The sequence below is a fragment of the Musca vetustissima genome, unplaced genomic scaffold (assembly GCF_032173495.1).
Source record: "Musca vetustissima isolate MV318-11 ecotype Yass unplaced genomic scaffold, APGP_CSIRO_Mvet_v1 utg3448, whole genome shotgun sequence".
NCBI lineage: Eukaryota > Metazoa > Arthropoda > Insecta > Diptera > Muscidae > Musca > Musca vetustissima.
In genome coordinates this window covers 170561-188993 of record NW_026882699.1, presented here as the reverse complement: position 1 = coordinate 188993, position 18433 = coordinate 170561, and the positions used below count along the sequence as shown (strand labels likewise).

General features: G+C 33.6%; 2 protein-coding genes across 2 annotated transcripts; both read left to right on the top strand.

Annotated features, from left to right (window-relative positions):
* Positions 1–9478: 9478 nt before the first annotated feature.
* On the top strand, positions 9479–13755 carry LOC133329313 (nuclear factor NF-kappa-B p110 subunit). Its single transcript, XM_061537803.1, has 5 exons — positions 9479–10390; positions 11407–11969; positions 12018–12109; positions 12209–13225; positions 13256–13755. Exons 1-5 carry the CDS (start codon positions 9479–9481, stop codon positions 13753–13755), a joined length of 3084 nt encoding a protein of 1027 aa, XP_061393787.1.
* Positions 13756–16744: 2989 nt separating this feature from the next.
* On the top strand, positions 16745–17733 carry LOC133329302 (bifunctional methylenetetrahydrofolate dehydrogenase/cyclohydrolase, mitochondrial). The gene is made up of 2 exons (XM_061537792.1): positions 16745–17537; positions 17608–17733. Exons 1-2 carry the CDS (start codon positions 16757–16759, stop codon positions 17730–17732), a joined length of 906 nt encoding a protein of 301 aa, XP_061393776.1. The 5' UTR covers positions 16745–16756; the 3' UTR covers position 17733.
* The last annotated feature ends 700 nt before the right edge of the window (positions 17734–18433 follow it).

Below are 18433 nucleotides of genomic sequence, written 5' to 3'. Positions count from 1 at the left end.
TGTTAAACCATTTACCGAAATACTGATTAATTTGAATCTGAAATAACTGGAGTAAAGCTAAATCGTATATTCCGCCTCAAAATTATTTTAATTTTATTATTATGTCAGTTTTAATTAGATTTAAACGTATTTCGAACTTATTGTTATGAAACAGCTAATTTAATAGTGACGAAATATTTCTGGTTGTCATGGACAAAGTACAAGGTACTGTCCATAAGGTACAAATTCATTCGACGCAGATAATGGAAAATTGTGTACTTCCATTAGAGGTTCTTGGAAAAGATGCTGCTGAAGCTAGACATAAATTGTATAAGCCCGACAGGTTACATCACGCTCGTAAGAGCAGCCGAATGAATAACATCTTAGATACATTTACTAGAGCCTTGGATACATTAAATCCTTTAATATCATCAATTATTTAGCATAATAAAACGCATGCTGCAGCGAAAACGTTAAAGCTTGAAATGTCAAAATTCTATTGATGAATTGGAATCTTTAAAACAGTCGAATTTAAATCAAACTATTAAAGGTGAAGACAGATCACATGATAAGAGCGATGAGTTCAATGAAGACGGCCTACAACGTATATAAATATTCTTAATGACTTAGATTTAGAAAATGATATTCCATAATTTTATTTATTCACAATAATAAGAATATATATAAATAAAATGTTATGAAATATATGAATTAAATTATTTTTGTCCCCAAAGGGTTAATACATTAATAACTTAAAGGGCTAATTTCAAAAAAATTGATCCATTATTCTTTATGAAGGTTAAGAAAGCTATTCTGGTTGAAATACAATAATTTTTTCAAATTTATGACTTTTGGCCACAAAAATTGCCAGTTTGACCTATAGTGCAATGTAAACAAACTATAAACCTACATATTAGGGGGATTTATTTGACATATATGCAATGGAATTGACAATTGAAACAAGTGATTAACGAAATTCAATTAAATGTAAACGTACTACTATTTATGTATTTAATAAAATATAATATACGTTTAGACTATGGCTTTAATCGTGATATATCCAAATATTTGCTCGAAATCCTTTGTGTGTGTGATCAGCTGATATTTGTATACCTACTAAATAGAAAATTAAAAATGGAATAAAAACCTTTAAAACCTAATAGGTTCATCCTGGGAGACCTGCTACATATCAGCTGCTTCTCAAGTTTGATGTTAAAATCCATTATTGTGAATAAGCTTCTCTTTATGAAGATGTTAATAACGACACTTTGACATTTAAATTGGGAATTAACAGCTTCTGTTCTAGAACCCGCAAGTACTTCTATTAATTGAAATTGTTTTCCATTTTTCATTAATAAATTTGAAAATTTTTACAACATTTTGGGTAATACAACAGACCATACACATTTTCAGCTGACAATCCATCATTTTTAACGATTACTGATGTCCTAAAGATACCAGATAATTTCACCCGAACCAAGATCTATTAATGTCACGCAGGTAGCAATCGAAATCGGAAAGCAACTGTTTTTTCTCAAGTCTAACGTAAAAAATTTCGACTTTGTTTACGTTTTCATAATGGGAGACAATTCACAATAATGCATTTTTACAGCAAACATGAGTGGCGCAGATATCCAGCTGGTCTCCCTGGGTGACCTTATTTATAGGCCATGACCCGAACTGATGATTTAAATGCTTTCTATTTTGAATTATTTATATTAATTATATGGGGGACTTTTTAAACCAAAATAGCCAATAGCACAGGTTGTCAGCTGATCTTCGTGGGTGACCAATATTGTGAATTGACTTTACATTCTGAAAACGTAAGTAAAGGTGGTTTTACACTATATGTATTTTTCATATCTCTTGTCACTTTATTTACATATGCAACTCGAGGTTGTCGTGTGAAACATGCGGAAATTTCAATGTGTCAAAACAATATGTAATTACACATGTATTTTTTCTCGAATAGGACGCGCTGTATTTTCGTATAATTTCGTATATAAATATAAACGTACTTATTTTTACGCAAAAAGTAATTGGGGCATGTACCCAAATTCCGCACACATATATACAATAACTACCTAGTTTATTGTTTAGAGATAACGATCTTTGTTTTTTATCAGATAATCGGTCCTGTCTCTTGTAAAGTAGATAAACCAAACAAAGAAATTGCAATTCTTGTTATAGTAATAATAAAAAATACCAACAAAATGCAACAAAAAGGTAAAAAATAAAAACATTGTTAAGGTCCGTCGACCCGAACTTTGTATACACTCCATCATGAAGTGGTTATTCTTATTGCCTAAATATCGAATTCGATCGGCAATGCAAAAACTACCCTCAAGCATGGGACACATAAAAGTGATTTTAGCAGCTTCTCAAGTTTACTGCCAAAGTTCATTATTGTGAATTGACTTCCATATGAAAACGTAAACAAAGTCAAAATAGGTGGCAGAATTGAGAAAAAAAAACCAGCTGACTTTCTCTAGCTGGGTTACCTTATCAATAGATCTAGGTAAATATCGTCCGCATTTTTGACATTGAACCTGAGAAAAAACTTCTTACTTTGACTTGCTGGCTAATCTATTTTAGTTTTGGCTTTGAGGAGCATGGTTGGCCCAAGGCCTATTATTAATAAGGTCATTCAGGTAGACCAGCTGCATACGAAATATATTTTTTAAAGCTGAACATTGCTCTCAAGATTTAACCATGGTTGCTACATCTTATATTTGTAAGTTTTAGAAGCAGGGAACTTTAAAATATTTATAAATATTAATTATTTAGCAATTTTTGCCACTGAACACATGACATGCGTACATTTCGAAGGAAGATATTTTCATTTAAATTTTGAAAGCTGAATACTGTCAAAGGCAAATTTATGCAAAAAATTGGAAACATATGACTGCATGAGACTACCTTGTATAATAATGCCGTGCTGCAAAGTATTGATGGTTTGTAAATTAAAAAAAAAAAAAAAAACAAAAAAATTTTATTAAAAATTTTTCGTTTTTGGCTCCCTGGATGACCTTCATCCTGGGAGACTAGCGGCATATCAGCTGCTTCTCAAGCTGTCAAAATCCATTATTGTGAATTGACTTCCATTATGAAAACGTAAACAAAGTCTAAATTTTTGACATTCAAATTGAGAAAAACCAGCTGACTTTATGTAGCTGGCTGACCATATTAATAGATCTTGGTAAACATCGTAGGAATTTTTGTCATTGAAGTGACTTGCTGGTTCTCCTTTATTATTCATATACATATTTTTCGAAGTCAACAAATAATTGAGGGGATGGGGAGACAAATAGGAGCATGGTTGGCATCATGGCACAATAAATAGGTAGTCCATTTAGCACAGCTGATGTCTCGATTAACTGTTAAAGTGCGTAATTTCTACTTGAATTCGATGTACAGTGTTGCCAACCATGTGAAATATTATAAGGAAAAATTTGACAGATGATGGAGACAAAAACAAAGGTTTTTGTTTTAATACATCATCTTATTATTGCATCACGGCATTTTAAAATGTAAAGCATTACACAATAAATAGGTAGTCCATTTAGGGCAGCTGATGTCTCGATTAACTGTTAAAGTGCAAAATTTTACAAGGAAAACATTAATGTTTTAAAATTATCTAAAGGTAATGGTCCCAAGACCTATTATTAATAAGGTAATTCAGGGAGACCAGCTGCATATCAGCTGCTCCTCAAGTTTGCTGTCAAAATCCATTATGAAAACGTTAACAAAGTTAAAATTTTGGACATTAATGTCGTTTTATATTGGAACTTTTTAGCGGTTTGACCTACTTCATGAGGTACTATATGACATATACACTATGAAATTGACAATTTAAATCCACTGGGTTAATGAAAGCCGGTACAATGTAAACATACTATTAGACATGAGAAAAAAAAACAGCAGACTTTCCCGGGCTGGGAGACCTTATTAATTGATCTTGACTGTTCCCAAATTTAAACATTTAATACAAGTTCTATTAATGTAGATCTTGAATGGAACTAGAATATCTAAAATCCTCGTATGCATCTCCATCTTTAAAGAGACATATCGAAATCGAAATTTTGACCAAACTTCCAAAAATTTTGAAATTTAGGGGGCTAATAATTTTGGTACGCAGATTTTCTGGGAAATGAGTACCCAAAATAACATCCAATTGGCTTAAAAGACTGTTATATAAGGGGCCATAACAAAACGTATACCTTCAAAACTCTATCCTCAATATTGGGATCTCCTGTGTTGCAAACGAAATAACAAATTTAGAATACACATCACCTTATCTTGAAGGTTATAAATATTTGGGGCATTTACCTAAATTCTGCGACTTGTACAATAAATATCTAGTATATCGTTTAAAGATAGCTATTTTTCTTTGTTGATCGGATAAATACACAAGCAACACCATAAACAAGGCAGTGTAAACCGAAACACAATTTTTGGGCTACGCCAGTGGTTGTGGTGGTGTGTTGCTAACGTGTGTGGGCACCATGTGTAGCAGAAGTAGTAAACAAAAGAATAAAATTGGATAAATGAAAATGTATGTACGACGATCGACCGATCGACTGGCTGGCTGCTCTCATTCAAATCAGAATTCTTGAATTGAAGACCGCTCGAAGCGGCAGTTTATTTTTACAGAAAAAACACGTTGTTGTGTGTTGGACAAAAAAAATTGTGATTTGTGTTGAATAGTTAATAATTCTACAAAAAAAAAAAACAGGGTAAATATTGATTAAATTTAAACAAAAAATATATTTTTGAATTTATATGCCAAAAAATTTATATTTAAATTAAAAAAAACTATTTTTTTTAAATAAAACCCGCCTAAAATTACCTTCAGTTATCTATACTGTTTACATTTTTTGGTTTAAATTCAAAAATCTTCCTCATTATTTCGTTTGGTTCCAATCAAATCCATTCGAATCTAATGAAAATAAAACGAAACGAAAGAAAAACGTGAAAGCTCTATTACAGTATTGTTGTTGTTGGTGCTGCTGATTTTCTACTACGTATTGCGAGTGTGCCGCCTGCCTGCCTACCTACCTTTTTCGGCTTTGGGGGTAACTCTTCTTCATCGCCTCCTTTTAGTGTTTATTATAAAATAAAGCTGTTCGGTTGTTGTGTTTTGTGTAAAGTGCATTTTTTTTCATCAATTTTCCTACACCAATGATAGGCGTACGTTTGTTGTTACGAACCAGAAATTATCACATTCAATTAAAATGTGTTCGATTACAACAATTCTCAGCCCACATGCGGCAAAATTTCAGGTTGGTAGACGAAAAAAAACAATATGTACTTCACTACATGTGTGTATCGTTGTTGAACGAACCGGTATAAAAACAAAGCGTTTAGCATAAAATTGTCAAATGGGTGTGAGAAGAGAGAGAGAGTGAGTGTCTGTATAGGGTACACTAGATGCGAAATTGTACCACACCGAATAGAATGTTCGATAAGTGTTAAATGAAAATAAGTGAAAAAATGATTAAATTGTTTATTTTTTTGCTTAAATATTGATATATAAATCCAAATGTACGGTTATTATTATATATATATATATATATATGTGCTAGAAATCATGTACGATTTTGCATAAAACATCAACAGCTGTTCACACTACTTATTAGTGGTCACCCTAGTTGGAAAAAAAGTTCAAACATGTTTGTTGATCAAATATGTGTTGAAGAGAGATAGAGAGAGAAAACATTGTGGGAGAGCTTTATTAAGTACATAATACAGTGAAACCTGTCACAACACGGTAAATATATATTTGTATTTCTTTCCTGGTTTCAAAAGTAGATATATTTAATTGTTTCAAATAGATATAATTAAAAAAGAAAACAAACAAAAAACAATTTTCTTTATTAAAATACTAATAAATGATTATCATGACATAATTTCACAAGGTAGTCTCATTTGAGAAATTTATATGGCAACCCTTTTTAAATTTGGAATCATTTATCAATTTCAATTTTTTTTGAAAAATAAATTCCATAAAATGTTATGCATGTCGAATAGCATATTTTTTAAAAAATTAAAAATTTATATTTTCTGTTTAAAAATATCTCTATTTTTTTATTTAAGATATAACTATACATTTTACAAATAGTCTGTTCACGTACTGCAAGAATCTACTACTTTTTACTACGATAACGAATTTTCCTTTATGATATCGAAGAAAATAGTAAAATCTAGTAGATTCTTGCAGTACGGGAACAGGCCAAATATATCATGGGATAACAATACAAGGTAGTCTCATTTGAGAAATCGATAATGGAATTTATATATCAATTAAAATAAAAATAAATTCCATAAAATAAAAAAAATATTTTTTCTAAATCTCGACATTATTCCCAAGATTTATCTAAGAATGTTGCAATTTATATTTATATGTTTTATAGGCAGGGAACTTAAAATATTAATAAATATAAATGAGTAAAAAATTGTTACCACTGAACATAAGATTCGAAGGAAGTTATTTTCGTTTAAATTTTGAATACTGAATGTTGTCAAAGGCAAATATATGAAAACATTTGGAAACACATGACTGCATGATACTACCTTGTATAGTCATGCCATGGGTAGAATTCGATTTATATTTTCGTTTGTTTTCATTTAAATTTTAGAAATTCCAACAAATAATGCAGTTGCCAATGACAAGTTTATAGTACGTTTACCTTATAGCGAAATTATTAAGTCCAGTAGATATAAATTGTCAATTCCATTATATATATGTCAAATAAATCCATATAAAGGAGTTTAACCTGGCAAAAATTCCGTTTTAGGCCCAAGATAAAAAGGCATGCCATAATTATACAAGGTAGTCTCATGCAGTCATATGTTTCCAATTTTTTCATAAATTTGCCTTTGACAGTATTCAGATTTCAAAATTTAAATGAATATATCTTCTTTCGAAATGTACGCATATCATGTGGAAAAATTGCCAAATAATTCATATTTATAAATATTTTGATGTTCCCTGCCTCTAAAAATTATAAATATAAGTTGTAACAACCATGGTTAAATCTATTTCCTATATATCGAGGAACAAAAGAGAAAAATAAATGGTGTACTGCAAGAATCTTAAAATCTTAAGGAAAATTTATTATCGTTGTAAAAACCAGTAGGTTCTTGCAGTACGGGAACATACCAAAAATTTGTACAAATATATCCGATTCTCGTTGGTTCTGTTCCAGTACTTTTTTAATAGTAAATCTGGTAAAAAGGGAAATATTTCAAAATCGATATCAGAGCACAAAATAATTTAAAAAGTTCGGGAACGCAAATCTACTATATATGCCAAAATTAGGTGGCAATACTTCAAAATCAAAATAACTGCCAATCAGAAGTTGGCATTTCTGTTTAACATTTTTACTCGGACAAATTTTTAGAGTAAAAAGTTTACAAAGAGAGCACCATTTTGTTTTGTGTTCTCTTAAATTTGGTTCAATGTTTTGTGGGTTCAGGAACGGTTATCGAGAAAAGGTGCAAAACTTGTAAAATTAGTAGATTCCTTTAGGTTCTGGAACGGAACTGTTCTGTTTTTTTTCTATTTCAAACAAACGACAAAAAAAAAACAAAATACATTCTGTCAAAGATCTATTAAAAGGATCACACCGAACATCAACTGTAAGTCTAATATCAAAAATATTTGAATTATTTTACGTTTTCATAATTTAAGTGAATTCACAATAATGGATTTTGACAGCAAACATTAAAGACAGCTGATTTGCAGCCGGTCTCCCAGAATCAAGGCCTAGAAATAAGGTCGTCCAGGAGACCAGCTAAATATTAACTGTCTCTCAAGTTTGCTGTCAAAATTCATTATTGTGAATAGACTTCCATTATGAAAACGTAAACAAAAGCCAACATTTTGACATTCGCATTGAGTAAAACAGCTAACATTCGCTATCTGGGTGACCTTATTAATAGATTTTGCCCTAGATAACCTTATTAATAGGCCTGGGTTCTATCAAAGTTGGATTTGTTCAAATTCGAAAATTCGTATGTCGACGTATTTTAGTAACTTTTATATAAAAAACATGTGTTTTACTATTGGAATCATTTTGACAGCTCGGATGAAATCATTTGGCCTCATCGGACGAACTTATTATCGGGCCACAGAATTGCCTTTATGTCTTTTTTAATAAAATTAGAAACGATGCTTTTTATTGCAAAATATCATTTTCTGTGAATATGTTTGCAATTAATGGGATTCGACTGTAACTGATTTGAAAGTTGACAACAAAGTAGAATTACTATTTTTTTTTTTTTGTATTGTTAAAACACGTGGTTTCCATTTAACATCTTCTCTTCGATGAGAAATCAATGTCAAAATATTTGTTGAAAAGAAATCGTTGTATGGATGTCAATGTGATTGATGTTTATGCCATTTTTTATTTTATATATTTTTTATTGTCTACATTTTATAAAATGTGCTTCCCCTTTTTGCATATTTCCACTTGTTATATGAGTAATTGTGGCATGTGAACTACCCTCATGCACATGAAAGTCCAATTTTATTTTGCAATGCAAAAAAATAAAACGGAAAAAACAAACGTGTTTTGCATGATCACGACGTTCGTATCTACCAACACACACACATTCACCCTAGAACTGTGTGTGACGCAATAGATTAAAGCAAAAAAGCTTTCAAATTGTTTTTTAATGAAGTTTATTTCGAGAAATTAACTAAAAAAATTGTTAACTTTTATTCATATTGTGACTGTCAGCCGGATCAGTTGAGTTGAGCGCTGTCATCATCGTCGTCGTTGTTGTTCGTTCGGGTTGTGTTAACAAAAACAGTTTGTTCGTTTTACTAAAAAAAAAACAACAATGTGCCAAGAACAAGTATAATCAATAAAGAAAAAACAAGAACTACAATAAACAATTAAGCTTTGGAAATTTACGTGGAAGTTTTATTGTGACTCACCAATACAAATATTTCACATATTTTTGTTATTGTGGTGTCTGCTGTGTGGAACCAAGTGCGTGCCCCCCTTTTGGCTGTTACCTCTTTCTCCAGCCTGTCCAAAAGCATCATTTAATAATTTGTGTCATTTGTATGGGTATATAAGTGTGTGTGTGTGCCCATGACGGGGAAGAACCATTTTTATTTTTTCCAACGAATGAATCAAGAGCAGATAAGCACAATACACAACACAGATACACACGCTAAACAGTCGCGAACCAAAAACACACATACAGACTCAGCAGCCAGGCAGCCAGCTTTGTTGGTTGGTTAGTCAATGATAATTGACACGAGAGAGAGTTTTTACCATTGCAATAACAATCGTTGAATTGTTAACAAGGAATTACGCAGCATTTTAGCAAAAATTAAGAAGAAAAAAATAATAGAAAAATAAGAGAAATATAATTGCTAAGATTTATAATTGCAAATAAATTTTTGGTGTGGAATAATAGAAAAATTATAACGGAAAAATTTGTGCTGACCCCCTGACGTCTAAAAAGAGAAAAAGTGAAAATCATGTTGCCACATTTTTTCCAATCACATGACAAGGATATTATCGATATGGATACACAAGAAAGGACTCGATATATCAGTGAATCGTCAATGTCTGGCACCAGTGGCTATTCAACAACAACATCACCAGACCCTCGTAATTCACCCAGCTCGTCCAACTATTCTCCAGCACATTCGCCAGCCACTATACTGCAGGCGGAATTCTCTAACTTGGCATTGCCGCCAGCACAGAATAATAGCTATCAGCAGCAACAAATATATCCTAGCCAATATTTGCAATTGCAGAATGTTGCAATAAACCATACCGCACCAGGTTATAATAGTGACAACAACAACATGGCTGTTAACTATAGTTTTGGCACTGCAACGGTGGCGCCCATTAATTTCCAACAACCAACAACAGCCGGAGGAGCATCATCCTCATACATGCCCGTTAAACGTGAATATCCAGCTACCCTGCGCATCGTCGAACAACCAGTTGAAAAATTCCGTTTTCGCTACAAATCGGAAATGCATGGTACCCATGGTTCTCTGAACGGTGCCAATTCTCAGCGTAGTACAAAAACTTTTCCCGAAATCGAATTGTGTGACTACGATCAACCCGCCATTATACGCTGCAGCTTATTTCAAGCCAATCGTGACAGCCCCCATTCCCATCAATTGGTAATACGTGAAGATGATCATGACATTTGTGATCCACACGAGTTGAATGTGTCACCGGATAAGGGATTTTATGTTGAATTCAAAAATATGGGAATTATTCATACGGCCAAAAAGTTCATCGTCGAAGAACTGTTGAAAAAGAAACGCAAACGTTTACAGTTTGAACTGGGTCGGGATAATCTGACGACAAGGGAACAACAGGAGCTGAGCATACAAACGGAAAGGGAGGCGAAGGATATGAATTTGAATCAGGTAAATCAAAGAAAATACTTGTCAATTGTGGAGGAGACTCTACCAAAAAGGAGCAATTTAAATTACTGCAGTTCCGAAGTTTATTGAGTGTGTGTGAGAGAGAGAGAGCTACCTAGCTTCCACATCAACGAACTAAAAATTGTCGGAATTTAAATTGCCTCATGTTAACCATGACAACTCTAGTTTAGTAAAACAAAATCCAAGTAAAACGTGGTCAAGCTTGGTCGTACCGAACTTTTTATACCTTTCAGCCAGAGGGCTATCTGTACCCAAAATAAATAAAATCTGTCGGAAACTTCAAAGTTTTTGGTTAAACATGGACCTAAATTTTTAGGGTTTCTTTTATCTTCGCCAATGACCTTATTGAAAAGGGGTTGGAACTTTTATTTAAAGTTTTATGCCAAAACAAAAGCCAGATAAAATTTACTCCACCACGAAAAATTAGGCGCTAGAAACCATAAAAATAAAATCAATCGGGAACTTAAATGTTTGTTTGTTAAGATTTTTTTAAATTGACCAATGACCTTAATGAAAACGTCGCGGAAGTTGTATTTGAAGATTTTTGTCAAAAGAAAGGCTAGACCATCAAAATAAATAAAATCGATCGGGAACATAAACGCCTTTTGGCGAAAACATGGATCTAACTTGTCAGACGGAGGCCTATGACCTTAAAGACAAGGGTGGAACTTTTTTGGTGAAGGTTACGCCAGAAAATGGACCAAATTAAATTCACTTCATCACGAAGACGACGTATATATGGGTTAAAAAATCGGTAAAAAGTTGGTATTTCGCACGAAAAAGAATAGATTGTTTTTGGTATTTCGACAATTTAGGTATATCGACCAATTTTATGCATATCAACCTCTTTATGGGTATAAAAAGTTCGGTTTTTTCTTTTTTTTTTACTAAACTGGAGTTGTTACATCAAATTCCTTAAAAACTAGAGGTATGCAGTTGTGTTGCAACAAATCGTAATCTTATTTTCATTTTCTATCTATTTTTGTTGCATTACCCAGGTTCGTTTATGCTTCGAAGCCTTTAGTGTTGATAGCACCAACGGCCGATATACACCCATTGCTGCTCCTGTTTATTCCAACACAATTAACAACCGTAAATCGGCCCAAACAGGTGAACTGAAAATCACCCGTTTAAGCATTGCCACCGGCAGTGCCACGGGTGGTGAAGATCTAATATTATTGGTCGAGAAGGTCAATAAGAAAAATATCAAAGTGCGCTTCTTCGAAATGAACGAAGACGATTTGGTGTGGGAGGCATTTGCCAGCTTCCGTGAATCCGATGTCCATCATCAATATGCCATTGTATGTCGCACGCCAGCCTATGCTAATAAGGATATTGATAAGCCAGTTGAGGTATTCATTCAATTGGTACGGCCGTCCGATGATGAGCGCAGTGAACCGCCGGTGCTGTTTCGTTACAAACCCAGAGATGCCGTCACATCACGTAAACGACGTCGTACTTGTTCCTCAATTTCGGGTAGTAGCAGCAGTGGTGGTAGCAATTCGGGTTCCTTAAGCTCCGGAGAATTGCCCCGTACCATACAAGAACAACAGCAGCAGTTGCAGCAACAAAATCACCAGCAGCAGCAACAACAACAATGTTCCGGTAGCTTATCCAAATTCTTGAGTGAGGAAATTGAACGGCTAATCAATAATGAGGAATTGCGTCGGAAATGTAAAGATCTGTCGAATGAAGATTTGGGTTATAGCGATGAAATATTGAATATCTTAAATTTGGAACAGGATTTAATGAATGCAGGAGAAAACTTTATTAATAGTACAACCGCATCATCAGCGGCAGTAGGTGGGGGTGTGGGTGCTGGCACAACAGAAAAGGATGGTGCCGCCACCAACACCTCGGATTCGAGTAAATCTCTTTTGCACTATAAAAAGCTAATGATTAGTAAAAAACTAATGGACACCGCTAAGCAGCAGCAAGAACAACAGAAATTAGCAGCCGCCGCAACCAGCAGCAGCAGTAGTTATATACAGCAAATTGTTAAAATATATTTGAATGCTCGTGGCAAGGGTTCCTCATTGGACCCCAACGAACGCCAACAGGCCGCCGACAGCATAAACAAACTATATAGCGATTATTCGGATCTAAATCCAAACGGAGATTCTCTCATCCATGAAATGGTGGCCACTGACAATAGCAAATATGCCATACACTTGTGTCACATCCTGCAACATTTCCAATTGCACAGCCTCTTGAATACCATTGTAAATAATAAAAATCAAACTGCCCTGCACACCGTCTGCCTCTGCAATCATCCGCACTATATCCGACCCCTGCTGAGTCTCGGCTGTAATCCAAATGTACAGGATAAAAACGGTGACACCGCCATGCATATTGCGGTGCGTGAAAAACACACCGCCTGTCTGGATTCATTTCTAATATCGAAAAAGGAATTGAAATTGAAGTTACGTAACGATGATGGTTTCACGCCCCTACATTTGGCCGTGCGTGATAATAATTGTGAACTTGTCTCGAAGCTCATCAAATACGATGCCAGTTTGGCACTGATACCGAATTCAATCGATGGCAATAATGCTCTGCACATTTCAATACAACAACAGAATTTGGAATTGGTGAAAATAATGTTGGACGGCAACAATCACACCCAAGGAGGAGGTGGTGGTGTGGAGTCGCTTTTACATTCTCGCAATACAGCTGGCCTTACGCCTGTGGATGTGGCCAGGCAATTGGCCACAACCACCAAACAGGCTGGGGAAATATTGAGTTTACTGCAGGTGCACTGTCAACAATCAACCACAACGACAACAACAAAGTCATCAGCTGACAATTCTCCTGCTGGTGTGATAGTAATGCCGTTCAGTGACATAGACAGTTGTTCAAATCTGATTATCAAAGAAGAAGAACCCTCTTCACACTCCTCTACGGACAATGATGATGATGATGGTGATGACGATGAGGATAGTAATAGTTATATGGATCGGCCAATGCCCCCAATGGTCACATTACCAGGACCCCTTGATGCCAATAAAACAAACAACAGAAATCCAAATAAGCTTAATGACGATGGTGAATGTGCCATGGATGTACAAATAAAAATTGAGAAACAAGAAGATGATGCTGCAGAATATTTTACAACTTCACAATTGACTACGGCCCTGGAAGATCCCCACATATTTTCACAATTGTCTAAAGTCTTAAGTGGCAACGATTTGTGGAAACGCAAATTACCAATACCTACATTTTATCTCAGCCAACCGGATATGATGTTGGACTATGTTCGACGCAACATTGAAAGTATCAATGTTCAGCAATTTGCCCAGACATTGCAAGAAATTGATTCAAATCTATTAGGATTAATAAAGAAATAATTTTAACTTTTTTTATTTTAGGTTTTATTTTTAAGAATAATATTTGTTAATACATATAATTAAAAATTATATATATTTTTACATTTAATTTTTGATTCTATTTTATAAGAGACCAAGTAAAAAGAGTTATGTAAAAAACTAATCATCAAACATAATAATAAAATCATGGTATAATCAAGTATATAATATAAAATAAAGAGTACTTTATATTATTTTTTAAAGGCGTCTTGGAAGGTTTTCTTTGTTTTTGATATGGAATTTCGTTGTTAAATCCCAGCCCACCATATGGGTGAGGTAATATACCTCATATCTCATATATATATCTTCAAGGACAGAGTTGTTTTTTGTCCCATTTTCCAATTTTGGCAACATTTTTTGGTTTGGCGACATTTTTGAAGGTGGTTCAGTGAAAAGGAGTCTGCCAAAGTGGGTCTGACAGTAAACGGTCAGAAGACCAAGCTGATGGTATCAACGCGCAAGACGTCCAGTAGACTCGGACCAACTGTGGAACTTGAGAACTATAGCTTTGAGGTAGTTAAAGATTTTATATACCTTGGTACGCCATTTATAAAACGAATGACATCAGTTTTGAAATTCGGAGAAGGATTGTGATGGCCAACAGATGCTACTATGGTCTAAGTAAGCAGTTTAGAAACAAGGCCACCTCCCGCCAGACCAAACTCACACTTTACAAGACGTTGATACTACCCGTGCTATTATATGGATCTGAAGCATGGGTACTTGCGCAAGCAGATGAGGCAGCTCTTGGGGTCAATTTTCGCTATAAATCTCCGAACAAGCCCAATCTGTAGATATAGTATATATCAATAAAAATGTCAGTAACAAATTGGATATTTTCAGAATATGCCCATATCTCCCGCAATACTTAATTTAAGGAACTGGGTGTTAATGAAAAAAATATTCTCTATCGAATTTCACTAAAAGTCTCCAAACAAGTCAAATCTATAGGCATAGTATATATCAGTTAAAAAATCGGTATCAAATTGAGTATTTCGCACGAGCAATAAATTGTTTGGTATTTTTTTTTTTTTTTTGTATTATTTTCCAATTTTGTCAATTACTCCTTCAATACTTCATTTTCGGAACTGGGTGTTAATGAAGAAAATGTTCTCTGTAGATATCATATATATCAGTAAAAATATCGATAAAAAATATTTATTTATATGAGTAATATTTTTTTGTTATATTTTATATCACTTCCCAAATTTGTTAATATCTTTTACAATACTTCATTTTCAAAACTGGGTGTTAATGATGTAAATGTTCTACATCGAATTTCACTATAGGTCAGCGAAATTTACGAGAAGTCATGCCAAATATTAATAGAAGATGAAGAGATTTTCCCACATTTGATCTAAAATTTCTAAGGAAAAAAGTATGAGTTTGTTTCTTTTTTTGCAATATTCAATAATATGAATTTCTATGGGTGTGTGTATACATCGGGGATTTACAATTGGGGTTTCCCCTTATACCATTGCTTTTTTTGCATATAGTATACATTGAGCAACAACAACCATAGAAATGCCGGTGTTGCATTGAATGTCGTATCGCGAATATTTATTACAACCAATACACACACATACGAACATATTGTGGTGAGTGTATATTCTACTTTTTTTATATAGAATTGTAGTTTAACAACCTCCTCGTATGATGATGATGAAGGTGATGGAAGTGCATAGTAACCTACTACATGCCTCCTCATACCATAATCTGTGAGATGTAGAGAGAGAGTGAGAGAGAACAGCGACAGTGAGAGCTTGTCTGTGGCCTTTAAGGCCAGCCATACATTGTGGTTTTTCTATTTAATGTCTCGAGTAATGGGGAATCACATTTGCCATGTGGTGGAACTGGACTGTGTGTGCTTTTTTCCTGCTACGTGATGTACATTTATGACAGTCTACATGCATACGAACATTCGTACAATCGAAAGGAGATGACAAATAATAAAAAAATAAAAATATATATTCATATATTAATAATTTTAAAAGATTATGAATGACATGATTGAGTATTTTTGCAACGTATTCAAAATGTAAAGAACCTCTCACACTGATGTTGTTTTCATGTCAAGCGTTTACATACACAAACAACTTGTTGCAATGTGAGCTGCAATTGGAACCTCTAACTAAATGGAGGCCACAATTGTTGTTATCACAAAAAAACCCCATACTAATTCATATTTGGGATATGGTGTCAATGGAGAAAATGTTCTGCCTTGAATTTTACTATAGGTCTCCAAATAAACCAAATCTATCTGTAAATGTAATGCCTATATTTCGATAAAAAAATGGAAAAAATGTAAACATTTTTTTTTTTGTTCAAATTATGGTCATATTTCCTATAATACGTCATTTTAGGGATTAAGTGTTAAGGAAGAAAATGTACTACGTCGAATTCCACTATAGGTTCCTGAACAATTTAAATCTGTAGATGTAATATACATATATCAATAAAAATGTTAGTAAGAAATTTTGTTATTCTTAAAAGATATGTTTTGACACTTTTCCGAATTCTATGTCTATATTTTCTATTATACTTAATTTTAGGAACAAAGTTTTAAAGGAGAAAATGTTCTACATCGAATTTCACTATAGGTTACCGAACAAGAAACATCTGTAGATATATTACATATCAATAAAAATATCAGTAACAAATTGAGTTATTTATAAAAGAAATGCTTTGACACTTTTCTAAATTCTATGTCTATATTTCCTATTCTACTTCATTTTAGGAACTCAGTGTTAATGAAGAAAATTTTCTACATCGAATTTCACTATAGGTTTCCGAACAAATTTAATCTGTAGATACATTATATATAAATAAAAATGTCGAAACCATATTGATTGTTTATAGAAGAAAAAAATGTATTTTGTATTTTTCAACCCATCTTCAAATTATGACAATAGTTCCTAATAAAATTTTAGGATCCAAGTGTGTTAATGAAAAATATGTTCTCTCTCTATATTTCATTTACAGTATGGCTCAGATTATCGATGGCAAAGCAATTGCAGCTGACATTCGTGCCGAAATCCGTAAAGATGTTGAAGCGTTCACGGCCAGTTATCGTAAACCACACCTGACGGCTATCATTGTGGGCGAGGATCAGGCCAGTGAAACCTATGTCCGTATGAAAATGAACGCGGCCAAAGATGTTGGCATTACTAGTGAGACGAAGCGATTACCGGCCACTACCAGTGAACAAGAACTTCTCGATTTGATCGATCAATTGAATAAAGATAAAAGCGTTGATGGCATTTTGGTCCAGCTACCCGTACCCGATCACATGAATGAACGTAATATCTGTAATGCTGTCATTTGTGAAAAGGATGTTGATGGCTTTAATGTCTTCAATGTGGGTCGCATGTGTTTGGATATGAAATCCATGATTCCGGCCACACCATTGGGTGTTATTGAATTGTTGAAACGTACCGATATTGATACGTTCGGTAAGAATGCCGTCGTTGTGGGTCGTTCGAAAAATGTTAGCATGCCCATTGCTATGCTGATGCATGCCGATGGTCGCAATGAGACAAATGCCATGGATGCCACCGTGACTATATGTCATCGTTTTACACCGCCCAAAGAGTTGGCCAAATACTGTTCGATGGCTGATATTATTATAACGGCTACTGGTGTGCCGGGTTTGATTACCAAAGAAATGGTTAAACCGGGTGCCTGTGTCATTGATGTGGGTATAACACGTATCACAGATCCAAATACTGGCAAAACCAAACTTGTGGGTGATGTGGATTATGAAGGTGGGTAAACAATTTTAAATATTCCCAAGAGGAAATCTCAACACTCACATATTATGTTTTGTTTTTACAGAGGTACGACAAGTTGCCGGTTATATAACGCCTGTGCCCGGCGGTGTTGGACCCATGACCGTTGCCATGTTAATGCACAATACCTTTACGGCTGCCAAAAATTTGGCTGAAATCAATAATAGTTAGTTTTTTATGTAACAAACCAAATATTTTTATGTTTCTCATTATTGCTGGCAATAGATATATGACTAGTATTTCTCCCGCTCTTTCATCTTTATATATTATAATTATTAATATTTAAATACTATATATAATATACCATTTCATGGTCCTATTACTACAAATGATAATATTTTACAATTTCACAATATTATTGTAATGCATTTCTTCAATTGGTTTTTTGATATCATTTAATAATATACATACATACTTACACACTTCTGTGTAATTACTAATAAATTGAAAACAGTTACTTATCTCATTGTAAAATTTATTATTTTTTTCTCTGCTATTTTATTATTGTACATTTTAACAAAGCTAAACAATAAACGAATGACAAATTTTTTGTTATAATGTATTAAATAATTAATTGAATTCAAAATGTCTTAATTGTTTTATAGAAAATTTCTATGTTAGTGGACAAAATATTCTTCATAAAATTTCACTTTAAGTCCCCGACAAACTAAAATCTTTAGATATAGTATATGCCCATAAAAAATTCGAAAATAAATTGAGAATTTATACAGTTTAAAAATTATATGACATATTTCATCACATTTTCAAAATATGCAAATATTTCCTACAATACTTCATTTTTGGGACTAAATGTTAAAGGAGAAAATGTTCTACATCGAATTGCACTATAGGCCTCCGACAAATTTAAATCT

Bases quoted from the DNA above. Each gene is read 5' to 3' on its own strand.
- LOC133329313 (XM_061537803.1), top strand. From the start codon at position 9,479: ATGTTGCCACATTTTTTCCAATCACATGACAAGGATATTATCGATATG. The intron at 10,391-11,406 runs GTAAATCAAAGA...TGCATTACCCAG, and splicing joins AGGATATGAATTTGAATCAG to GTTCGTTTATGCTTCGAAGC. The intron at 13,226-13,255 runs GTGTGATAGTAA...TCAGTGACATAG, and splicing joins AGCTGACAATTCTCCTGCTG to ACAGTTGTTCAAATCTGATT.
- LOC133329302 (XM_061537792.1), top strand. From the start codon at position 16,757: ATGGCTCAGATTATCGATGGCAAAGCAATTGCAGCTGACATTCGTGCC. The intron at 17,538-17,607 runs GTGGGTAAACAA...TTGTTTTTACAG, and splicing joins GGGTGATGTGGATTATGAAG to AGGTACGACAAGTTGCCGGT.